This window comes from Eubalaena glacialis, chromosome 12, assembly GCF_028564815.1.
Source record: "Eubalaena glacialis isolate mEubGla1 chromosome 12, mEubGla1.1.hap2.+ XY, whole genome shotgun sequence".
Classification (NCBI taxonomy): Eukaryota; Metazoa; Chordata; class Mammalia; order Artiodactyla; family Balaenidae; genus Eubalaena; species Eubalaena glacialis.
In genome coordinates, this window is record NC_083727.1 from 98285715 (window position 1) to 98311937 (window position 26223).

General features: G+C 41.4%; 1 protein-coding gene across 5 annotated transcripts in view; it reads right to left on the reverse strand.

The window, feature by feature from the left end:
- The window catches only part of COL12A1 (collagen type XII alpha 1 chain), a 117063-nt gene that overhangs the window by 41929 nt on the left and 48911 nt on the right, over positions 1-26223 (reverse strand). For 4 of the 5 annotated variants that reach the window (XM_061207420.1, XM_061207424.1, XM_061207421.1 and 1 more), the window contains 22 exons: positions 25325-25464; positions 24671-24800; positions 22900-23042; positions 22458-22587; positions 20111-20251; positions 18913-19038; positions 15877-16016; positions 15496-15628; positions 15370-15396; positions 14530-14672; positions 12134-12263; positions 11597-11736; positions 11055-11184; positions 9709-9851; positions 8492-8621; positions 7704-7846; positions 5653-5782; positions 3807-3926; positions 2558-2704; positions 1211-1327; positions 914-1060; positions 307-381 (listed from right to left, as the gene is read on the reverse strand). In XM_061207420.1, the coding sequence (XP_061063403.1) occupies positions 307-381; positions 914-1060; positions 1211-1327; positions 2558-2704; positions 3807-3926; positions 5653-5782; positions 7704-7846; positions 8492-8621; positions 9709-9851; positions 11055-11184; positions 11597-11736; positions 12134-12263; positions 14530-14672; positions 15370-15396; positions 15496-15628; positions 15877-16016; positions 18913-19038; positions 20111-20251; positions 22458-22587; positions 22900-23042; positions 24671-24800; positions 25325-25464 (2805 nt within the window). The remainder of the gene's footprint in view (positions 1-306; positions 382-913; positions 1061-1210; positions 1328-2557; positions 2705-3806; positions 3927-5652; positions 5783-7703; positions 7847-8491; positions 8622-9708; positions 9852-11054; positions 11185-11596; positions 11737-12133; positions 12264-14529; positions 14673-15369; positions 15397-15495; positions 15629-15876; positions 16017-18912; positions 19039-20110; positions 20252-22457; positions 22588-22899; positions 23043-24670; positions 24801-25324; positions 25465-26223) is intronic. The other variant, XM_061207422.1, reaches the window with a different exon arrangement.

The following is a 26223-nucleotide window of genomic DNA, read 5'->3' on the forward strand; positions in this document are numbered from 1 at the left end:
TGATGCCAGCAGCCACGAGAAAGAAATGCCTGCCATGTGACAATGGATTATTTAAGGCACCCCTAGACCTTCATCTGCAAAATCTAGGAAACAGAGCTCCAGCTGAAGAGGCGGAGTGGTTTATGATTGGTTTTATTCACACTAAAATGTACCTGGAGCAGAAGAGCAAATGACTGGTAATCTTTGCCTTTAATTGAAAAACTCTTTAGCAGGAATAATAGGTCAGAAATGTTCTATATCAACTGCATAAGTAAGAAGGCTATCAATCTCTATCAGCTGAATGCATTGCCTAATAGCAGTACTTACCTTCCCGGGCTGGTGGAATCGTGGGAGGGGGAGGAGGTGTAGGTGGCTCTGTAGGAGCTTCTGTTGGTTTTACAGCTAGAATTAAAAATAATAGTTAGAAAAACGCAACATGTGCACATTTCCTATCTCAGAAAGTAAATTTTAAGAGCCATTTAAGTCCTCGATAACAAAGCAAGTGTCATGGGCACTGACATACTGGGAATCCTATCTTATCCAAAATTGGTACCATTGGTAGTCAGTCAACATTGACTACAGCAGCACGAAGTGGAGCCCAGATGCAGAGGGAGAACGTAAGACCTTCAGATACAGTCAAATGAGCAAAGGTCACTAATACGGATACATGTTCACCTTCTCACTGTCAGCTAGAGCCAGCTCTCCCTCCTTTAGGTCTTTCCTTACAATTATGCCAACTCTAACAGGGGCAGCAAGGATTTGCTGCAGATAAAGGTGCTGAACCAGCTATAGACACCACTTCAAGGACCTGCCATCATGTCACTATTGCTGCTCGTAAGGAGAAGTGCCACACAGGAGTCACTTATGTCTCCCACACCCAGAGCATCCTACTCTGAAGCCTTGCAGAGACTCCCCAGATTACTCAAACACTTACTAGTATGTTCTTTGACAGAGACACCTGGTCCCTCAAGATTTGGTGTCTGCACAAAGACAGTGACGCCATAATCAGTGTCTGGTGACAGGCCGGTGAAACAGTGACTGGTTTCTGACCCACGCACAGTAATCTCCTGTCCTCTTGTTCCTGATGAGGACAGCAGAGGAAAAATGCCAGTGTCACCAGTAATTATATTTAAAGACATTTTGATGCATCATTTTATAAATAGAACGACACCTTTACTGAAGTTTTAAATGTGGCTACTATGTGCTCCAGGTCATATTTTTGCACACGTACCATCTGCAGGGCTTAGTTTTAGCCTGTAGGAAGTGGCTGCCCGGTGAGCTGACCATCTAACACAGAATGTATCCCACCCGACCTGGTAAGTTTTCAGATCTGTCACATTCAAATATACTACAAAAGAAGGACAGAAAGAAATAGATTTACTTCATAAATAAAGGCAGAAAGCATACTTTTAATCACAACACAATTTTAAAACTTCCACTGTGGCTGAAAAAAATAACGTCTAAAGTCTCACATTGTTTCTTCATGAGAAACATACATGAAACAAACACGAAAACATGGTATTGTCAAAACCGACCTCCCTTTCTATGACTGATTTTCAAGGGAAGGAAAATCCACATTCAGGCGTACCTCTGAGATACTGCAGGTTCAGTTTCAGACCACCAGAATAAAGCAAATATTGGTACAATAAAGCGAGTGACACAAATATTTTGATTGCCCAGTGCATAAAAGTTTTATGTTTACACTATACCGTAGTTTATTAAGTGTGCAATAGTGTTATGTCTAAAAAAATAATGTTCATACCTTCATTAAAAACACTTTATTGCTAAAAAATGTTAACCATCATTTGAGCCTCCAACGAATTGTAATCTTTTTGCAATAGTAACATCAAAGATTACTGATCTCCGATCACCATAACAAACATAATAACAATGAAAAAGTTTGAAATATTGCAAAAACTACCAAATGTGACACAGAGACATGAAGTGAGCAAATACTGATGGAAAAATGGCACCAGTAGACTTGCTCCATGCCGGGTTGCCGCAAACCTTCAATTTATAACAAAACACAGCATCCGCCAAGCACAATAAAGCCAAGTGCAATGAAACGAGGTCTGCCTATAGCCCCTCTCAATACAATGAAGTCAACGACACCTCATGAAAAATAATAAAAAAAATTTTCTGAAAGGCTATCTGCTAAGTCCTCAAATAGCCATTAAAGCACTTGATGACAACAAAATCTATCTGTAAGCTGAATCAGTCATCATGGCATTTATGTGAAAATTTTCAATTAGATCAATACATTTAGGTAATATATGTTTAACATCAAATGTCAGGAAAAACCACATAGCATCCCACGTGGATAAGATCATAATTTTTATAATTTTTATCTTTTAAAATTCAAAATGTATTTTCTATGAAACAAACATATCTCATCATCATACATTTTGTATACTTGATTATATGACGTTAAGTATTTGTTTAGCTGGACACAAGAGAGTTACCTACTCCATGCTGAGGAAACATGCGTAAGAAAAAGAAAGAAAGAAAATTAAAACAGACTGACCTGGTCATTTATACTACGCTTTTTCTTACAACCACAAAAAGCTACGTGACTCACATGTGGTGCCTTGGTCCGTCAGAGGGACGCTGAGTCCAGAATCATACAGAGCATAAACATTCACGTCATAGGTGCTGCTGGGGTTGAGATTGTGTAACGTGTATGATGTCACCTCTCCAACAAAGACCTCCATGGGCTCATTGGAACCTTTAATAACAATCACAAAGATACATAGAAATATGCCATCCCTAGTCTCAAATTTTTCTTAAAATCAAATAACTTACACTCAAATGATAGTATGAACACCATTAATTCCATAGCCCTTATGCACGTGCTCCCCATAACACACGCTGCATTACATGGTGAATACAAAACTGTAAGCAGAGACCGAAGCCTCTTCCGTGTTATTCTCAAAGCATAGCACAGGAGCTAGCATGTGTACTAATGAATGTAGCATGTGGGTAATTAGTGTCCCTTTAACGAATAGATCATCACACCGTCAACTACTCCAGACTCTCAAGCCTCTTCTTTAAGCTCCAGTTTGCCAGCACAGTGCTTTGTACATACTGGGTGCTCAATTAACATTTTTCTGTTGTAGAGATGATTTGAGAACGTCTATCTCCCACCCCGTTCCATGCATTGTGGTTACTGAAAGTCCTCCACCTTGAAGTTCCCTCTCCATTTCTTACACAGGCTCACATATCCTTACACTTGCCTTCTCTCCTTTATTTTTTTCTAGTTCACATCCTTCCTGGGCGCATGGAAGATACCCCAGCAAATTTACTATAAAAGTATTTTGCTTCCATTTTGCTAAACATATGGACAGAAGATGGAAACATAGATGGCGAATAATTTAATAGAGGGGATATCCATTTAGGTGAAAGTGTCAGTGGGAAGCTGAAAGCAAGCCTGTCGTGAATAAACTAAAATGCACATGCCCCAAATGGAATAATACCTTGACCTAACGGGAAAAATACACAAGTTTATACTAATTAAGTACTCATTATTTCACAATCATAATATCATATAGGTTGTCTGAACACAGCTTCAATTTGTGCAATTTTATGAACCAGATCAGACGTTTTAGTCATGCAGATTAATGGGAGGTGCATCTAAACCCATAGTGACAATGATACTTTAGACCATTGGCTTAAATACTATTTCCAGAAACGTTACCTCTGGTAGGAGAGGACTTGATGTGATAACTGAACTATCAGGAGAATCTAATCATGGGGGATGCAACAAAGAGCACCCTCATGCACAAATAACCCTCCAGTGTATTTCTAAGATGATAAAGGTGCTTCCTTACCCACTGGCTTATACACAATTTTATATCCAAGAACGGGAGATGGTGAAGGATCCCAGGACACTCTGAATCTCGTATACCATTCATCTGAGATGTGTATGTGCTGAGGAGGAAGCAATCCCACTGGAAACAAATATTGGCACACGTTACTGACCTTTTATTGACAAATGAGGAGAGAGCACAGAACGTTATGAGTATTGACCATGAATACTGACAGTGCAGCCTCATGAGGGCAAATTAATAATATTCCATATTGTCCCGCTCCAGAAAACAATTAAAAGGTATTGAAATGTTCAACAGAAAGCTTAGTAGTTTTCCAAATTCAAACAGCAAATCAAATGGACTCAGGAACTGGTGATTTCTAGAACTGGATTCAGAATTATAAAAAGTAAAAGAGATCTCATACCATTTTTTTGAACGTTATAGATCACAGATTGTTAGAGCCAAAAAAATGAATTTAATCCAACCATCTTATCACAAAAATAAGATATGATTTGCCCAAGACCACACAGCTAGCTAGTGACCAAAACGAGGTTCCTCCCCAGCACCACTATAACCTCTACCAACATAACCTAGAGTAAATGCTCACACCTCCAGAGCACTACCCAACTCTATCCCCCGTTAGTCAGCCACTGAGTTATTATTCACAGCATTACACAAATAAGGACTCAACTTCAAAAACTTTTTTACAAGAGAAACCAGAAGTGGCTTTGGCCCTTCCTAGAAAACTAAAGATCTAGTAGAGATTTTTTTATGTTCTTGATTAAGCATAGAATTCTGAAATACAGCATTTCCTCCAGAAAAATACCAAAATATATTCTGAAACCTAAGGGAAGAGTGACAATGGGAAGCTGTTAAATTAAAATCATCTTGAGTCACTAGATGGAGTCTCTGTTGACTCAGTCCTGTAGACAACAGGTGTCAACAAATATACAAATTCCTGGCCTCCAAAGACTGAGCTGAAACACTCCGGTCCTGCTTTTCTCTCAGGAGTTTTCAGATGTTACCTCTCCCAAATCCTGTAATGTTGTCAAGATCATTTAAGTAGAAAAAGAGTTTGGGCAATTAAGTGTAGCAAGGAGCCTGAAATCATGTGGCTTAAGTGGATTTTGGCTGAACGAAGTGGAAAAGTGTCTTACCCATGTCTCCCAGTAACGGAACCCAGCGGACCCATGGCCCAGCCCACCTTCACGCTCAGCCAGGGACTCTCAACTTTGGCTGCACACTAGAACTTCGGCAGGTCTGGATCACATCTAGACCATTAACATCAGTATCTCTCGGGGTGGCGTCCAGGCGTAAGCCTTTTTAAAGGTCCTCAGATGATTCCAGCAACCAAATTAGAGGACTTTTGATCTAAACCATAAGAAACTGCCACCCACGCAGGCTAGAAAAGGGGCCTGAACCCTGGTAATCCATTAGTACAATAGAAAAAATATTTTTTTTAAAAAAGCTAAATTTGTAAAGACAGAAGATGATTACCAATCATCTGGCTTCTTTTTCATGACTTAAGATTCTATGGTGATGGGGTCTTTTTTGCTGACACTTAATTGGCTGAGTTAACAGCTACAGTCTTAACTGATACCACACAAACTAAAACATTATTCAGTGACTAAGCAGTGGTTTTCCAAAGAATAAAACTATCTCAAGCAAAGCAAAATATGCAGATTTGTGTCTCATTTTCCTTCTTTCAGTGGACCTTTAAAAAGTTAATAACATATTCCGTTGTCATATCATTCTGACAAAATTCAATGTCTAACACAAATGTTAATGCAGTATTAATGGAGTGTCTGAGATGTATATACTCAAATACTACCAAATTTAAAGATTATAAAAGGTTTAAGACATTTACCAGTTCTTCCATTTCCTGTCAAATGGGTACCATCTCCATCTTCATAAACAGCAATAACAGTAATTTTATATGGGGTATCAGATTGCAGGGGCTGTAGCATTACATTGTTTCTTCTGCCTGGGACAGTGGTCTGCAGGGGAAGTTAAATTATGAAGTTATCATCAGCCAGAGGACTTCCAGATCAATACTTTTGTATGTATTCCCATAAATGGTAATGTTTTCTTCATGGTTTCTTTTTCTTGCACAATGCTCAGGGCGAGGCAAACTGTCTACCACTGTGCAGCAAGGGAAATGGTTTTAGAGTCAGGCAGGTCTCAGCTCAAATCCCGCATCAGCCACCTCCCAGTCCTGTGGCTCAGCGTCTCAGAAGGAAGGATGGAAGCCGTGAGGATGAAAGGCAGTATCTCGTACAGCACCTCCACACACGTGACTGAGCACCACTGTGCTCCCCTCCTTCCCCGCTCCTCCATGTGTGTCAGTTTCGTGGTGCTCCTCCCACAAATATGTACCCTGCGCCCACCGTGGGCCAGGTGTGGTACCAGCCGCTGGGAGCCCACTGGGGAGCAAAAGCAGACTCAGTTTCTGTCCTCAAGAGCATCAGTTTTGGCTTCCCTAGTGGCGCAGTGGTTAAGAATCCGCCTGCCAATGCAGGGGACACAGGTTCGAGCCCTGGTCCGGGAAGATCCCACATGCTGCGGAGCAACTAAGCCCGTGCGCCACAACTACTGAGCCTGCGAGCCACAACTACTGAGCCTGCGCTCCACAACGAGAAGTCACCACAATGAGAAGCCCGCACACCGCAATGAAGAGTAGCCCCCGCTTGCTGCAACTAGAGAGAGCCCGCCTGCAGCAACGAAGACCCAGTGCAGCCAAACATAAAATAAATAAATTTATATTAAAAAAAGTATCAGTTTTGCTAATATTAATTAGGGGAAAAAGAGGAAATGGAAAATACATTCAGCTGCCCCCACAAAGAGCAAATGAACCAGACAGACCTCTCAGTCTCTCTTCCAACTCTATGCTTTGCTTCTACAAAAAGCAGGGATCATTTAAACCATGAATTCCAGCATGGAGTCCCCTAATTCCAAATGGTGAATTGGGAGGGAAATTACATTTTTAATGTTTTCAGAAAGTGACGGGAAATTGCGTATTTGTCCATGGCAAGGCTGAATAAACAGTAAAGCAGGACCTTCTCTGCTTTGGCAAACTAAGTGTGGTAATACCGCTTACCCCATCTTGATCAGAAACTCTTAAATGGCAGTTACATGGGTTTCTGATTAATAAAAATAGGAGCTTGAATTAAAGCCTAATATATAAAGTTCAAGTAGATATCATATTTTATAACATGGGGATAATGAAGGGAGAACCATCAGAGAGGATGTATGTGGCAAAATGGCTGCAAACCACAGACCTCACTGCCTTACAATCAACATTCTGTGTAAGAGTCTACTAAACTATCACATCAATGAATCACTAGACTTTAAAGAAAGTCGTGAGTTCTTCCATCCATAACGGATGGATGTACATACTGAGGGCTAGGAGGAAGTTAGAAGAAACTTGAATCTGGTTCTAGAGTGACAAAATATGACACTCAAAAAGTTTAAAGCTAATATGAGAGTATGTATACTCCAAAACCAAAGTGTACCCAAAAATGTTAAATTCAGAACAAAGAGAGCTTGATTAGCCCTGGAGTATTGAAGGGAGACCTTGTGGAGGAATTATATTTCAAGAAAGGTTAAGATTTAGAGAGTCACATAACTCGAACATTAAGTTAGGTAGCTCAGAATAATAGGTATCATGTTTCACCGACTCAGTTCCTATGGTATAATTAGATAGTTAGAAATATACATTTTTATGAGATAAGATAATTTTTCAACCTGTGTTTAGAAGAGAAATGAGCCCAAAGATACTGATCGTGCAGGTGGCCCCAATATCACATCAGAGAAAGACTCAACTGTAATCACAGCACTTCCTAAAGAAGAAAGCTTCCTTTCACCCTCCAACCAGGTGAGAGATTACAAAACGCTCAGATGAATGAGTGACAGACTCACGTATTCATCGATTGGGTCACCAACGGTGGGAGAATAAATGATCCTGTATTGCTGAACTGGCCCATCAGCGTGGTCCCAGGTTACCGAGAGGCTGTTGGTTGTCTCCCCAAAGACTCTCAGATTTCTTGGTCCACTTCGTGGTACTAAATAAATAAATACAACAGAGTTGGTTTCCTGTCTCTGACCATAGTGGACACAGGGGTGGAGGGAGGAGTATGAAAGAACGGAACCCAGGGCAGAGTAACTGTACCCTGGTACTTCACCACTCTCTGGGTTGCTTACTCCCTTATGATGAAATACACATCTACGGCTCTAATGTGAAACCATAAACAGTAGAAAGTGCTGCATTCAGAGCTACGATTACATGTGACAGAGACAGAGAGCTTGCAGTGACAGAGAGCTAGGTTTGAACCTGCAAGTACAGACTGGGAGAGAAAGGGATTATTTTAACTGCTATAACCACCTCCTGTTTAATGAAACAGAGAGGCCGTGCCCTAACATTTCCAAAGTGCCCAGTTGGTGAGAAGACCCACCGCAGGCAGAAGGGAAGAAACCCCTCCTTAACTGGGGTCCCAGATGAGAAAACGGCCAAACGACATCACTCAGCTGGGAGGGCAGTCATGGGCCCAAGGCTCCAGGCTGAACGTGACTGTGGGCAACCCAGCGCTCCCCTCACCTGCGCAAGGTAGAGGCGATTCCCCACACGCCTCACTCACCACCCACCCGCCCCCCAGGCCTCCCACCCCAAGTCACAAGGGAACCCGGTGGAGAAAGGATTTCCGCCTCACACGTGCGGCCCTGGCCGGGGCTGGGATTCCCCTCCGCGTCCGGGTAAAGGGCAACGATGTTCACGGAATAGGGTGTGTCCGGAATCAGCCGCTCCAAGTGCACCGTGCGGGTATTTCCCGGCACCACGATCTGGAGGGGAGGACACGCCAGATTCTGCTTGACCACAACCCAAATGCTTACCCAGTCTTTTATTAGTCGGCATCATAATGTTTACAGTAAAAGGCTGAGCCCAGCACAGCAGAAACCAGCTTCTGTGCTACCTCATGAGATCTGCCCAAGCCACACTGTTAAATGCAATTTATCCTCAGAAATTTCCTCTCCAAAAAAAGTTAGTTCATACTCGACCCTTAGTGACTTCAACTATCTCCCATTTGTGTTCATTATAAAGGTTCTCAAATACAACATCCAGGGCTCATGATAGTTACCCAAAAGCATCCCAAATGTTAGATACACATAAGAAAAGGGACCACACACACACACACACACACACAGGTAAAATAGAGAGCTACTCCATGCAATGGATAAGGGCAGTACTGTCTGAATGTGTCCTACCATACACAGGGCATACAAATCAATATTCTTACAGAACACATCTCTCTCTCCTCATTTGTTTACCTTTGTTCGTCGTCATTGTTTATTTTGGTAAAGACTTGTAAATTAAATTAGTCTATAAATTTACTTTCCCATAGGTGTTCTATCCCTTGTCAAATTAGTAATTTCTGATCTCAAAATTATTAATCTACTTAGAAAACTGCATAGTACTATGAATTGAAGATAGATTGGGCAACCTGTTAAGAGCCAGTGAAGGCAAACTTTAAGGTATTTTCATAACAAAGACGTGTATGTTACAACAAAAGCCCATACTGACGAGGTCTAGCAATGATTTGCATTCACTACTGGGGCTTTTAACTTATATAGCTAATTTGCATTTTTCCAAAATTCATTTTTGCTAACTCACCCTATCGTTAATACACCTACTTTAATTCATCAAAAGCAATCATTTAAGCATTACACATGGGCATGCCCATGGCTTGCATCCTCACAGGCAACCAAACAGGACACAAACTTGAGACTAAGCTCATCAGGAAAAGGAAGTTTCCAGGAGACCCGATGCCACACCAACTGACTTATTGTTCCGGGCCAGCAACTAGAGCAGGAGGCACAGTAAAATCGACAGCATTCTTCTGTCGAGCTCTACGACGACAGCATGACTTACAGATTCCGAGGGTCTCGGGCCAGCCAGAGGCGAATACACAACGCGGTACTGCTGCACCGGCCCAGGCGCCGAGTCCCAGCGAACGTCCAGGCTGTTTGGCGTTGGATTGTACACTTGGACGTTTCTTGCCAGCCCTCTCACCACTAAGGAAAGAAAAGCCAACACATATTTCTTACATCTGTTTATATATGTCAAGCTTTTGCTATCACTTCTCCAAAACTTCTACTCTGTAACAGGATAAAATACTGTCCTCCTTAAACTTCTAATTATCTACACACAAAAGCAGATTAAAATTCTCCAAATCCAAATGTAGTCAAAATTAGCCAACTATGTCCTTGGTCTTTATGGAAGCAAAGTTGTTGCCAATAAAAACAAGCTAGTGAAAGCACAATGATAGCACTGGGTTGGCCATGAAAGAACAAGGGGCAAGGGACAAGATGCTTCAGTTTTCCAGCACAGGTAATGGAGAGATAGAGGATTTTATAGCTCTGCCTTCTAGGTGAAAACTGACAACACCGATGAAGCCATCTAATTCCATCAGCTACATTCACCCATTCATTCCTTCTCATTCAACAAATAGATACTGAATGTCTTCTGTGATTAAAAGAAAAGGCAAAAGGAGGGAGAAAAGATACACTCAGTTCTCAGTTAACTGCCCCAATAGGGACTTAGAAAACATGCAAATTAAATCCATGTATTAACCCCAAACTCTAGTTTAGCCAATAACATCATCTTTCCAGACCGCTAATCTTTTGCCAAAAGAAGTCATCTGTATTTGCTCTCTTTTAGCCATCAGCAAGTGTATTTTTAAAGCCAAAGAAATATTTATAGGTATGCCCCAAAGCCTTTAAGCAGTACTAGAAAGAATTGTAAAACCACTATACGCTGGTTTCTCAAGATGTTAATGGCAAATGAAAGCACACAGATTTTCAGCGCCAAAAAGCACTTCATCAGCAAACCAGAGAAATGTGCGATCAAGTAATGTGACGAACAGATTTCAACAATTGACACTACGAAAGCCAATTACAAAACACTGCTTCACACAAATTTATAAGGCACAAAGCAAAGCTCATGAACTTTTGTGAGTGAAACAGAATACTGGTGATTACATACACATTTATAAATCCTGAAATTATCATTTCAGAAGAAGAATGCCATTATAACTTTTTATTTCATACACTAAAATATTAACAGTTGGTGGTGTTTGGATGGTAAACTATGGGTAATTTTTATGTGTTTCTTCTATCATGAATTATCCAAATTTTCTTCAGTGGGCCTATATGGCCTTTACACGGAAAAGCAAAGCGTATCACGAAAAAGCTCTATTTTTCTGCCTTCTTACTTACATGTCCTTCCAGTATCTGATGTGCGTCCTCCATCACCTTCAGAATAAACGGGAACTACTGTAACAGCGTATGAGGTATCTGGCTGCAGATCCCTAAGAGTGGCATAATTGGTATTCCCAGGGATTGGCACCTAAAGATTTTAATAAAATGTAAAGTATCTGATTTGAAAAACTTGCAAAAGAGATAATACTTCGAATAATATAACTCAAGACCAAGTCAAGAAGCAAGTTCTGTAATATCGGGATGTAACGATGTGCCCCCAGACGAACTGTTATAAGAGTCTCTGAAGACTTCTCTACACTCACCCCAGGCTCCCTCTCAGAACTCCCTGGAATGATTACTTCCCCTAGCCCCAATCCCCCGCAAAAACTCCCTGATCACCCAGGCACAAGACACCAACCTACCACCCTCTGTCAAGTCCTACTAAATGAATATGAACTTCTTCAGCACTAAGGTAAATTGGTTAACTCTTTAGGTCCACTTTGCAATCATTCAGCTACAGCTAAAACAAACATGCTTTTTTCCCTACAGGAAATAAGTACCAGTTCCTCCGGACCGCCGGCTGTGGGTGCGTAGAAGAGCTTGTACTGGCGAGGATTGCCCTCTGCATGGTCCCAGCGAACGTTCAAAGTGCTGGTGGAAGGGTCGTACACTCTGAGGTTCCTCACGGTATTCAAAGGTTCTGAAATGCACAGAAAGCCCATCACAGTGCGGTCCTAACAACCCAGCACTCACAAAACACAGGTTCCCTGAGGTCTCCCCACCCCACAAACATTTGTTGAAGTCCTGAATAAGTGAAAGAATGTCTGTGATCATCTGACACATGTCTCATCCCTCCAGAGAGATTTTGGCCCCTGAGCGGTTTTTGTTTGTTTTATCCTAGACAGTAATAAACGTCTTTCTCCCTGAACAGAGGCAGATGACTCCAAGTAAGGATATTAAAAACAATTCAGCTCATTTTTAACATGCATTTTAGAAGATTAGCAAAAGGCTGTGTCACCCCAGGCTTTCCAGAGAAAGATGTGATTCCATCTCTACGAACGTTACGTAAAAAGCCACGGGAGTCTGCGTTCACTTACTGGTCTTGCCCCTTCCTGTCATGCGACCGCCTTCACCGTCTGGATACAGGGAGGACACCGTGATGGTGTAAGGAGTGTCGGGCTTCAGCTTCTGCAGGAGCACGCTGTTTTGTCGTCCTCCTATCGTGGTCTTGAGTAAAACAGGGATAAGTGTGAGCCTTGCTCTCTCCATCTCACTGATCTGTTAGAAAAAGCTCTTTCTACAGGGGAGCTATTTGAGACCTTTGCCAAGATCTGGAAACAGATCCCACAGTGAAAGCTGAAAATATATCTTAGGGTATAATTTTAAATGTAAAATATGCACTTTCAATCATAAAAAAGGATTTTAAGCCTTAAACTGGTGACCTTAAAAAAGATATTTCAACTTGCTAGCCGCCAGCACTGTGAAATTTCATCCAAAACACATTTCACAGATCTCTTCCCCAAAAAGGCATTAATCATAAGTGAGCTGCAAAGGAACTTTAAGATAGCAAAGAATTGCACAATAGTAGAGGCTCTGCACCATTAAGTATTATTCTTACCTTTTTACAGATGTTTTTTATTTGCTTAAGAAACATATTAAAATGATTCAGCAAAAGATCTAAAGCTTTTGGTTTTCCCCCTCAAAAACTGCCCCTCTAACAGCATGAGCTGTGTAAACTACGTGATGGGACCCTCTGCCAGGCCACACTCAGGATTCCAGCCCTGTGGTATGAAGCTTTTTCAATATCCTCTGGTTACAGAGTTTGAAGGTTTTTATTCATTGCTTAAGGCCATCTAGTTATCTTGCTGAAAGGAAATTTGTATGATTTGTTAACGGTCTACCAAATTCAGATGTTTATGCCATACTAATTAAAATCGCATGAAAATGGCATGCTGCCCACGAATCCACATGTGGATGGCTGGTCCAGATGTTTCCCACTTAGCACGCATCCACTCAAGCAGTCTGCGTTTCAGAGAAAACCTCAGTGAATCGCTGTACTCCTCCTCAATATGGGCAAATTGAACCACAGTGGCTAATTCTAACAAATTTAGTATTTGAGGTTATGAGAACAAAGTATCGATGTATTTGATACTTAACAAATCTGAAAGCATCCACTTAACAGAACTAGCCTCATGAGGAAGCAGAATGGTGTGTGCCTGCTTCTCCCATCCAGCTCTCCAAAATATGCCAGCTAATACTGTACAGAGGATAAGTTTATGAGACTCCTTCTAATTATAACAGACAGCTGAGAGACAGGAAAGAGAGACCCAGGGCAGCAGTTGGAATGGTCAGTATCACCAAGAACAGAAATGCTAAGGACAAGCTTTGCCTAAATCTGGCCTGGCACAGACGAAAGTTCTGTTTCTGCCATTAAAATATCAGTCCATCAAATGTGTCTTATTTTATATAAAAGCCAGTTGATGACACTTGGTATTTAGTTTACTATTGATAAACTATAAGAAATTCTTAATCCAAATGTATCACACTACCTAAGTCTAGATCTATGGAAACCTCAACAGAGCAGCTCACAAGAGCACTAGTTCAGCTAAACCCACTGACTGCGCAGGTTCAGAGACCTTTAACCACTGCCAGCATCTACCTCTGCTAACGCCTCTAAACTGGGAAGAGGTATGACCCATTTGCTGGAGCTCAGAGAGTCAGACAATTAAAAGTTAATAACTCACTCTCTCTAAGGCAACATGAGGAAAAACCACAGCCCCCAACAGTCAACAAAATGCTAGACCTCACCAAAAGAGGTATTTGAAATAAATCAGAAAGCATCGCCCTATCTGTGTAAAAATCGTGCTCCTTCCTGACCCAGAGTAATGTGTGCAGTTCTGGTCACACATTTCATAAAACAAAGCTGAAGAAGGTTCAAAGACAGACAACTAAAGTAAGCAAGGTAAATGGACAAGGGGTCTGTTAAATACGGGAAGGCTGGGAAGAAAACGAAGATGAAGGCCAAGTTTACAGTCCTACAGTCCTTCTCAGGAACCTCCATTTGGATAAATATAAAAGTGATAAATAGTATAAGTTAGGTTGAACAGATACCCAGATCTAGAAACATCAGATCTAGAAGATACCTTATGACATGCAAAACACAGGAAAATTAGAATAATGGAAGTTTAGCAAACTCTCAACACTTGATCAAGTTAGAGATGTAAGAAATGAAAATACAAATAGAGTCAAAAATCTAGCTATCTTCATGGAGGACCCATCCCTAATAGTTTTTAAGGAAAACATGAATGCATTGAGGAACATGCCTGATGCTGTGAGGCTCCATCAGGGATGAAGCCAAAAAATTCCATCCAATACAGTAAATCTTGCAACTCTCAAAACAGTAAGTGTGACTAACTAAACACTGGGAGTGAGAGGAGTCTGAGGAGGAGAGGGTAGAATTTATCTAAGTCACGTTTTTTTCCAAATGAATTACCGTTTGTTCACTGCCTTCCCCTGCTGAAGGCTGATAGGTAATTCTGTATTTCTGCACACGACCACTAGCAGGATCCCACTTAACAGTCAAGCTGTTAGATGTTGCATTGTACACCTGAAGGTTTCGTGGGCCACTTTTTGGAGCTGAAAAAGGATTGTTGAGAAACAGAGTAAACAAACTGGAGAATGCCTCTCCCACAAATATGCACTGTTCCCAAGGAAATCAAGAGAGCTGTATACTTCTAGGCTTAGAACTAAATTTTTTTTTTAAACATCTTTATTGGAGTATAATTGCTTTCAATGGTGTGTTAGTTTCTGCTGTATAACAAAGTGAATCAGCTATACATATACATATGTCCCCATATCTCCCCCCTCTTGCGTTTCCCTCCCTCCCACCCTCCCTATCCCACTCCTCTAGGTGGTCACAAAGCACCGAGCTGATCTCCCTGTGCTATGTGGCTGCTTCCCACTAGCTATCCATTTTACTTTTGGTAGTGTATATATGTCCATGCCACTCTCTCACTTTGTCCCAGCTTACCCTTCCCCCTCCCCGTATCCTCAAGTCCATTCTCTAGTAGGTCTGTGTCTTTATTCCCGTCTTGCCCCTAGGTTTAGAACTAAATTTGACCTGATGGTAAATGATGGTCATTGACTCTCAAATGACTCCTCAACAAATAGTAGCAAAGAGCAAAGTTTTTCGAGAAAGACCTGTTTAAAAGAGGTCCCAATCAACACCTTACGATTTAAAAGCAGAAGGCCTGTTTGCAATGGATTTTATGTTATTTTTCATTCATTCATTCATTATTTGGTCATCCGTACAATCAGCAAATTAAATTCTTACCTTGTGTTGTTAAGGGTATCAAACGCACTACAAAAAACAGAATATGGGGAAATATTACGAATATAGGCATAGCTCTATTCTGTTCATTTTAAGATAACAACGTCCTACTGAAGGCTGAACACCTACATGTGCGCTCGCTGCCAGTCAGGTCATCGCTTTCTGACTCATCAGGATAAATGGCAGTAACAGAAACTTCATAGAGAGTGTTCGGGTTCAGGTTTTCAAACACCAAAGTATTCTCATCTCCATTTAGGATGGTCTTAGGGAAAGAGGAAGAAACAACAAACCCACACAAGGTTAAGTCACCAGGTGCGTCATGCACTCCATGGCAGTTGGTTGACATCATTTAGCCAGATATTCCTCCTGCTTTGAGGCATGCCATGAGCTCAAAAGTCACTAGTAGGAAAGGATGCTTTTCAGGCAACAGAGGTAATACATATTTCAAACAAGAGTCCCTATAATGAAATGCGATCTAAAAAAAAGAGAGAAAAAAAGAGTTAACACTACCTCCATCTTATCTGTGCTTCCAGAAGGTGCCCAGGTGATTCTGTAGAGAGACACATCAGAAGCTCCGTGATCCCAAGTCCCTCTGAAACTCTCTGGTGTTACTTCAGTAATCTGTAGGTTTGCTGGGGCTGGCACAGTGCCTGTCATGAGAAAAGGCAGGACTGTTTTTCGATGTGATCCCCAAACTTAATATAATAAAACTGCCTTGTTCTATTTTAATGGACATGGGAAAACTGGCTGACAACATTGCTTAGAACCAAGTATCTTACCAATTCAGTTCATTTGAAAGTAATATGAGAGAGAGCCCCGAAAACTGCAAGCATTTTATGGCTATAATAGACTACTTCCCGTCTATTAAAATGGTGATTTTTTTTTAAAGGTACCATTTAGTCATACTGTTCTAACACGGTGGTTCTTCATCGTTTTGTCCCTCACACTTTTTGAGAATCTAAGGAAAACCCTGGACTCTTTTGCACAGCAGTACAGAAGCACAGACTTTAGCCCATAATATCAGAGGGTTCATGGACCTTCATGGTCCATGAAATCTTATGATCTAAGTAATCCACGCATAAGCTTTTCCTGCAGGTCACTAACCTTACACACAATGTGAAGCTGACTGTATCAACTCTATTCAGAGACAGGACTAGCCCTGCAGTGCTGATGATGGCTGAAATCCCAACTAAGAGCCCTTCTGTTGACCAGGCACTGCAGCTGGTTTGCAGCACAAGCAATTTGGAACGTCTGACACCAGTTCTGAGCTTTCATTGTCAATTATTTCTCTATCTCCTGGTAACCAAAGCCAACTACACAAAAGCCAGAGCCACCAAAAATTTGTTTCTAATAGTTACAATGAAAAGGCCCATTGAGATAATACCACTTTCACACGCACAACTGCAAAACAAACCAACCATTAAGGGTGCACTTTGGATGTACCTAAAAGTTCTTAGGAAATCTTAAGGATTAAAAACAAGTATTAATTTAGTATATTAAATGACAGGCTTTGACTAGTCTTTCTTCTTGACTTTTTCTTCCCTTTACTATTCCTTTACTTCCCTTTAAATTCCTGTTGTATTTAAGAAAATCTGTCAGCCTGCTCATATGGACAAATTTTCATCTCTAGCCACTACCCTTCCAGGAAAGAACTGATGCCAAGAAGGTTATTAAAGTTGCTAAGAGATTTCACATGGTAAGAAAATAGCAGAAGGGGATACTGTCTGAAGTTAAGGAGGAGGCTGTGAAATTTGACAAGATGCCTTGATCATGTATAGACAGCTGGGCACTGAAGGAGAAGCTTCTGAGTCTCTGGTGATGGAGTTGCTGGATAGTAGGTAAAGTTCTGGATTATAGCACTGATCCCTCACCACTAGCTTCCTGGGCGAGGCTGGGCAAGTCATTTAAATTCTCTAGACTCCCTGCGCTGTCCACCATGGGAGCCACCAGCCACATGTAGCTACTGAGCATTTGAAATGTGGCATCTGAATTGAGATGTGCTAAAGGTGTAAATTAAGACACACCGGATTGCAAAAACATTACTACCAAAAAAAATGTGAAATATAAATAATTAGTATACAGATAAACATTGAAATGCTAACATTTTAGATACACTGGGCTGAATAAAACACATTATTAAAATTCATTTTTCTCCTTACCTTTTCTATTTTCTAGAAAATTTTGAGTTACCTCTGTGGCTCTAGACCTCAATTTCTTTTTTTTTTTTTTTAGACCTCAATTTCTTAACCACCATTTAATTAGGAAATGATGGGCTGAGCACTGAGTCAGAAACTGGAGATTCAAAATTGAGCAAAATAAATATGTTTGTGCCTTCATGAGGAAGGAGCCAGGGGGAAGTAGAATAGATAGGAAAAGACCAACAGGCAATAATAATTGGGTTAAATACTATGGAAGCAGCATGAGAAGGAGAGAAAGCGACATCCCTTGAGGTGGCCCAGAATGGAGCAGGGAAGATGGGGCCCCTGCAGGTGCCCTGTATCCTTCCACCTTCCCGCTGTGGAATCTCCCCTTCCTCTGAGTGCCATGTACCTCACCTTCCTTACACGACCCCATGTATTGTTACTTTTTATCTTCACAATGGAATACTACTGAGAGCAAAGATGCTTATATTTTGTTAGCTCTGATAGCACTTTACATATAGTAAGATCTCAAAAAAAATTGATAACTAATGCATGCTTTCCAGAGAAAACGTCCAATATGCTTTCTCCCCACCCCCTTACACACACACACACACACACACACACCCTGGTTAAGTATCTGGAAGATGAATTAGTGACAGTGGTTGGTAGAATAATAGGAAAGAAATGATCATAAAAGGAATGGACATAAAGATAGAAGATGGGAAGAAAATAAGTGAAAAACAATCTATGAACCCAAACAGTATTAAATTCTGGCAAAAATAACATTAAGAAATGCACAGGGCTTCCCTGGTGGCGCAGTGGTTGAGAATCTGCCTGCCAATGCAAGGGACACGGGTTCGAGCCCTGGTCTGGGAAGATCCCACATGCCGCAGAGCGACTGGGCCCGTGAGCCACTGGGCCCGTGAGCCACAATCACTGAGCCTGCGCGTCTGGAGCCTGTGCTCCACAACAAGAGAGGCTGCAATAGTGAGAGGCCCGTGCACCGCGATGAAGAGTGGCCCCCGCTTGCCGCAACTAGAGAAAGCCCTCGCACAGAAACGAAGACCCAACGCAGCCAAAAGTAAAAATAAAAAAAAAAAAAAAGAAAAGTCCCTACAAGATTTAAAAAAAAAAAAAAAAAGAAATGCACAGAGAACTATACTCAGTATTTTGTAATAACCTAAAGGGAAAAGAATCTGAAAAGGAATACGTATATACATGTGCGTGTGTGTGTATAACTGAATCACTTTGCTGTACACCTGAAACTAACAAAACATTGCAAATCGACTATACACCAATAAAAAAAAAAATGTTTTTTTAAAGGAACGAAATAACCCAGTTAGTTCAGTGACACGTGCATGCAGTGTTGTTTTCCAATTATCAATAAAGCGTAAGCACAACTCACGGGTGGTTTCTTGGGCAGTCACTGGGGGAGACTCCCCCTCATCATATACCGCAGACACGCTGACTGTGTACTGGGTTTGTGAGAAGAGGTCTTTAAGAGGTGTGCTGGCCTGTGACCTGTCCACCTCTACCTACAATAGAGAAGTGGAACCATTTTTACAAAGTTTAATTTTGACAGCCCTCTGTTGTTGGCTATATCTCTCAGCACAAGAGCATAAGAATTGTGGTACAAAAAACAGCAGTGTTTTCCAATTTGCATAAGAGTCCAGGACCTGGAGATCATTTAAAATGTTTCCAAAGTGGAAAAAATGTATGTACTGAGCTGTATCTGGCACTAGTGTCTGGTAAATGATGACTGCCTAGGAATTCAAACAACCTAATCGTTTCCCCCACTTCCCCGTCTCCCTTTGTATCACTGCGCGATTTCTTTCAGAAAAATTCTCCTGTGCATTAGCTGATTAGACCCACTGGTCATTGCACTGCTTTTGACATTGAAACCCAGAATGAAATGAATGTGTGCACAGGTATAAATTAGCCTGTGTACAATCCAAATGACCAGCACAGTCTGTAACTGGGTGCTTAGAGAAACGATTTCTAGCTTCCAAAAATGCCTCTGAGATTCTCACATTAATGCCCCTTCAGGCAAACATAAGTTTTAAACCCATTCGCTGGTGAAGCTCCTCAGTTTGCTTCCACTTTGAAGCGGGTTGTCATGGAAATAGCTCTCCATCTCAGCATCATCTCAAAAATGCTCAAAGCCAAAGGGACAATCCTCTGACATTATATTCCTACTTTCTCTCTGTCCTGCTCAAGTGGCCTATCTTCCCATTCCCTGACAAACTCCCCCTCTTCTTTCCTGCATCTCCTGGCTAGCTTTCATTTTTAGAAACATTATTATGCCAATTTTTTAGTAATTCATAGAATGCAGAGCACCGTATTAAGCATCTGGAGGAGAGAGAAACGCCATCTAGATTCTATAACTCTTTACCTACAAAGGGTGATGTTTTCAGGATTAATATCACACAGCAGAACATTTCTAAACTAAATGCAAGACAGTCCAATATATTATCAAATATATAACGTTTCCAACACTATGTTCATAAAGTGACAAGTATTCAAAACACGCTATACTTGTTTAGATTCTTCTGTTAAACCTACTAGGACTAAACAAATATTTCTAAACCCCTTCTAATCTCAACCTACCTCTTTGGCATCCTCTTCTGGTGTTTTGTAGCGAACAATGTATTTACGCACTTTTCCAGGTGCAGGTTCCCATAAGACGTTCATGGTGCTGTGAGTCACATCTCTGAGTTTCAGATCTCGAGGACTGGGCAAAGGCACTGGAAATGCATGAGAAATTAGGGCCAGATGTGGTTCTCAGCCACAGAGCTCTAAAGCATCCACACAAGCTTTCAAGAAGTTGTTTGGAGAAAACTTAAAGGTGTGCAGCAAAGTAACTAAACAAACTGGCTATGATGATAAAAGCACTTTGATTCTACCAGGTACAGCTGAATTCTTCTTAAGGAGGCTTTTTAAAAACAGGATAAATTTAAATTTTTATCACAACTCTAACTTCTCATTTATATGTTAACTTTCTCCCACTCTATTTAAATAAGCTCTTACTTGTTGCTCAGCTATAATAGATCATAATTAACCATAAATGTACAGCTCACGTGTCTTTATCAGATATTTAAATCGGTTAAGATAGAAATCAAAATGAGTCATGCTGGGCTTCCCTGGTGGCGCAGTGGTTGAGAATCTGCCTGCCAATGCAGGGGACACGGGTTCGAGCCCTGGTCTGGGAAGATCCCACATGCCGCGGAGCAACTTGGCCCGTGAGCCACAACTACTGAGCCTGCGCGTCTGGAGCCTGTGCTCCGCAACAAGAGAGGCCGCGATAGTGAGAGGCCCGCGCACCGCGATGAAGAGTGGCCCCCACTTGCCGCAACTGGAGAAAGCCCTCGCGCAGAAATGAAGACCCAACACAGCCAAAAATAAATTAATTAATTAATTAATTAATTTTAAAAAAAATGATTCATGCTTCCTGAAGAACGTGATAGAAAAACAAATGGTTACAAGAGTGAAGCATGAAGATGAGCCGAAATTAAGCAACCAATAAGCTTACAAGAAAACCCATAGGAGCCCAAACGGTTAGAAGAAAATCCAAATGATAAATTTTCACCAAGTCGAACAAAGCTTTACCTTAAAAAGGACAAGGAGGAGGAGAACTAATGGAGAGATTTTCCCTTGTTATTTGAGACGTAACTCACTCTCTCGAGCTGCCTCTTTCACCAACTTCGTCTCTCCTTTCAAGTCTGTACATCTCTCTTCCTGAATCTCTGTCTCCACTTCCATGTTTCTGCACCTCCATCCCTTCGATGTTTTCATCTCTCAGCCTCTCTCTGTGCCCTCTCCTGCCCTACTGCTGCAGTCTAGCCCCACATCCAAATCCATAGCCTCATTCGTCTTTCACCCCACTATGACTCGGGTCCCCTCGCCCAGCACTCCCAGAACACGTCTCCACGCCTGGCTGGCTCCCCACTCTCTCCACCTGCCGTCAACCCACTGCCGCAAACCACCAGCTCCAGATAGGATCCGACACGTGACAGATGATTATTTGTTGTCAGTGACTGTATCCTGCTCCGCCTTGCGGGGTTTCTCTTTTCTGCCTCATCGTGCTTCTGTCTCAACACCGTTCCCCCTTGAACGTTTCTTCCAACTTCTTAATTTCCTTCGAAATGTGGTCTGAGACTCACAAAATTTAAGCCAAGACGTACTTAGAATCCCAGCATGCCCACCTCGAGAAGCATGAAACAAAACTACCGGCTGGGTAAGGCCAGGAGCCTAAGAACAATCACTGTCACTTTTCAAGGAAAAGCACCTAAATGCTAGTGAAGCAACCCAGAAACACAAAAGGGGCTGAACAATACACACAAGAGAAGTGCAAACCACGAAAGGGTCCGGGTCCTCCACGCTGCTCTACATTTTTATCAGTACATTCCCAACACCTAAGCTCAGGACTGGAGTGTCGTAGATGATCAATATGTTTGGGGATTGAGTTAATTTACTTAACAGAAACAGACTTACTCATGTGTGCCATAGTTTCTACTTCAACGAGAACTTGGAACATCTTGATCTTAAACCTAGTATCTTCCTCCAAAACTACACTCACCCGACATTCCCTTCTCACCAATGCCATATACAATATTTCATGGATCTACAACAATAGGGATTGTAAGATGCACCGTTATTTTATGTTCTATTCCCTGATTGACACCTCGCCAAGAGCAATTGTAAGACACCATTGACTGTAAGATACATCTCAAAATATGGGAAAATAAATGTGAATCTTACAATCAATTTAAGATGCTGCCGTAAGTCCAGAAATAACCTTAATTCTCAAATTAGATTGCCATAAGTAATAACCCTACAACTGACACACAAGTTATCAAAATTATCGTTAGCACGATCCGGTGAAAGAAGAAGCCTAAGGAACGTGTTGTATTCACAGCAATAAGGGAAGAAGGAGAACTGGCGACGTCTTACAGGTGACCTCCCTCGCAGTGAAGGGGTCGCTGGTGAGGTCGTGAAGGGAGGCCTGGACCGTGACCGCGTACTCAGTGTTGGGGAAGAGGTCACTCAGCTGCACGTCGGTCACTGTCGGCTCCAAGCGGATCTGCCGATGGACATGCCGAGGGGAGACAACACATTCAAATTAAACGTTTCCACTAACAGGGGATGGACAATTACACCAATCTGTGACTGCTAGATTTTCACACAACTTTGATTTTTCATTTCTCTGCCCTGCATTTCCTTTCTCATGCTGATGTTTTTTTAAGATTCGTTGCAGGTCACAAATCTAATCTTGTGTTTTTCTGCTTTGGGTGTAAAGTTATAAATGAGTTCGTGAGTAACTGCCCCTTAATGGGGACTCTGCAACCCCGAAGTCCCAGGAAGACCCAACAATAAAGAAACAAACGCCTCCCACCTCTTTGGGTTTGGTCGGCTCTGTGGCGTTGGTGGGTTCGTAGGACAAGGTGTAGCCAGTAGCGCCCCCCACTGGCTGCCACTGCACGTGCATGGTGGTCGAGCCAATGTCGTAAATGTTCAGGCTGACCACGGGCACCGGCACTGTTGGAATGTAAAAGAAGACACCAGTCTAGTTCTTGTCAGTCTACCCATTTTTCAATCGTTTCCTACTTAGTTATTGATGTTTGTATATGCTAAATAGAAAATAGGTTGCTGTGAGAAATCAATGAGAGTTAATATAACCCTTTCCTCTCCCCGCGAAAACCCAATCTCATTGTTTTTCGCCATCTCTACTAGGACTGCATGTGATAACTATTTCATAGAGCAAAGAAGTTTAAGTGTAAAATGGCGTTCTAGTGAGTTCACGTGGAAGCCAAAACAGAGACCAACTTCCTGAGATTTCAATCTCTTTTTCCGGAACATCTGTAAGTTGACCATTTTCATTCTTCAACCATAAAATTTCATACATAAAAAGCCAACATAATATTTCATTTCATTTTTCTTTTTAAAAAATTTTAAATGAGAGTGCCATCTATTAATAAGTGGAACTTAGGGGATTCTTCAGAAAGATCAGCCCACGAGGCAGAGTAAAAGGCTTACTGCCTTCTCTCCACTTAACACCTACACAGCTTTCTACTTTTTGTCCTAAGATTGAGTTTAAAATTTTAAGGAATTAGCAGATTAATCCTGCCCATTATGAAATACATTATTTCCCACCTCTGACGGTCTAACATAAAGGGAAATAAGAGAAGAGATAAAGACCTAAGGGACTGAGCAGTAAGTAGAGGCGATGCAGTGACGCCCACTCCTGCCTCTTGTAAGAGGCCTCCCTTCTTCCTGGAGCCCAGCCACAAAGATGGGAGGAGGAAAGAGTATTTTCATATGGCTTCAGAAACCCTACCAGGAATAGGAGTGAGGAACATCGTTCCCCAAAGCTCTACTCAAAGCCAAAGCCATTAGAGCTTCTCCAGTAAAGGCCAGAGTCCAAAAGTCAGTAAAAAAAAGGGGGAGCTCTCACTGCCCACAGGAAGAACTGAGCTGGGTCACTCCTGCAAGCTGCTCTTCCAGGTAATCTGAGTCCCACTCCCCACATGGTATCTTCCCTTAAGAAGTGGATAACTGTTAAAGGTACTTTTCCCTCTAAGATATGTCAGACCATGACTACCCAGCCAGGTCCCATGATGGCAGGAGCAGCCAGTAAAAGCAGAAAACCACAGAGTATTTACTGAGGACCCGCACAAAGTACGCATTCAGTAAATATGTGTTGAATGGATATCGAATAAAGGAATGATTTGGAAGGCTGACAGAAGTCCCACACGGTACAAATGAACTTATTTAACAAAACACAAATAGACTCACAGACATAGAAAACAAACTTATGGTTACCAAAGAGGATCGGGGTAGGGGGGACAGAGAAATTAGGAGTTTGGGGTTAACATATACACACTACTATATATAAAACAGATAACCAACAAGGACCTACTGTATAGCACAGGGAACTCTACTCAATATCTTGTAATAACCTAGAAGGGAAAAGAATCTAAAAAAGAATGTATACGTATAACTGAATCACTTTGCTGTACACCTGAAACGAACACAACACTGTAAATCAACTACATTTCGATAAAAAATTTTTAAAAAAAGAACACACAAAAAATCCCACAAGGGCTGCCAACTCTTTATCTTAAAAAATAAAACAATGAGAAGATTTTTTTAAAAATCTGACTTACAGGTTTTTTCTGTGCCCTTCAGAGGCTCACTGTATTCATCTTCTACCACAGAATACACATTAACAACATACTCAGTTTCAGGCTTCAGATCTTTCAGTACTGTGCTACTTTCCAATCGGCTCACATAAAACTAGGGGAAAAATTTTAAAAAGAATAACAACTTATGTTATAATCACTTCCCTCTTTTCTCCTATAATTGTGAAGTAGTTAACTACAATGAGCTTAGAAATTACATTTTAATGAGACCATTGTCTTTTGTTTTTGGAAACCACCAGATTACAGTGAGATCTTGGACAATTCATACAGTTTATTCTCCCAGCTGTTGTTTCCTTATTTGTAAAATTAGTGGGTAAAACTAGAAGGTCTTCGATGTTCTCTTCCTACTCGATGATTCTAATATAAACCCATGAATAAATTAAGCATCCTCTTAATCCTTAATTAAAAATACTTAATTAAAAAACCATAAGAAATTAAGCAAAGCTCTTTCCCTCTAATTAAGCCCCAATGGAAGTGCTTGCCTAGCAAGAAATGGAGAGTGCCATCTTGGACTCAGTTCTGCCCGCTACATCCCCCCAGCATTCCTCTCAGAGCCCTAAGGAGGAGGACCCAATCTCAGGACCAGGAAGGAGCGGGTTGTAGCTGTTGTCTACTCACTTCTTGCCGTTTCCCTCCAGAAACTGGGTAGTATTCCACCTTATATCTATCCACACTGTCAGAAGGAGGTGTCCAGCTCACTCTCATAGAACGATGGGTCTGCTCAGAAATAACTAGGTTGGAAGGTGCTTCCAAGTCACCTACACGTGGAAATGAAGTACATACACTTTTTTCATTATTATAGCAAGGCGATGACATTTAAATTTGGTTGAAGTGGTATTCCTCTCCATATTTCAAGCTTTTACATGTATTCTTTCACATACTAAGAAGTTACGGTAAATCAGCTTAGACGCCCAATATTCATAAGTCCTCTCTGAATGGGTGGCCACAGGGTTCTTCAGCCTCAGGAAATTCAAACCTGAGCTCATTATCTTTCATGAAAAGTTGCTCCCCCTCTTCCTGAAAGCACCACAGTTTATCAGTCACCTAGACTCAAAACCTCTGACTTAGCCTTGGATACTTGCTCTGGTCTCTAACCTTGTACATATACCAGTCAATGACACCATGAGTCCTGACAGCTCCACTGCCTTTATCACTCTTGGCACCACCCAAGTTCACTGCCCTCATTATCATATTGACTATTTATATTCATGTCTTATCTCCATAACTATAAGTTATACTCTGTGAAGACAGAATTGGCTTCCTATTCATGTTTAGTTCCTTTACAAGATCTAATTCAGTGGTACGAGAAGATAACCACTTTCTCACTCAGGAGACAGGAGAAACCACCAAGTCTTCTAAAATTCGGGAATATCCTACTGCCTGTGATTGTTTTCTCTGTTCATAAGTATAGGTGAAATGACTGATATAGAAAAATATTTGGAATAAATGTCAATGAAAATAGAAATATTAGGCTCATTAGGACCATTAGAAAGATGTTCCAAATAATAATTATACGA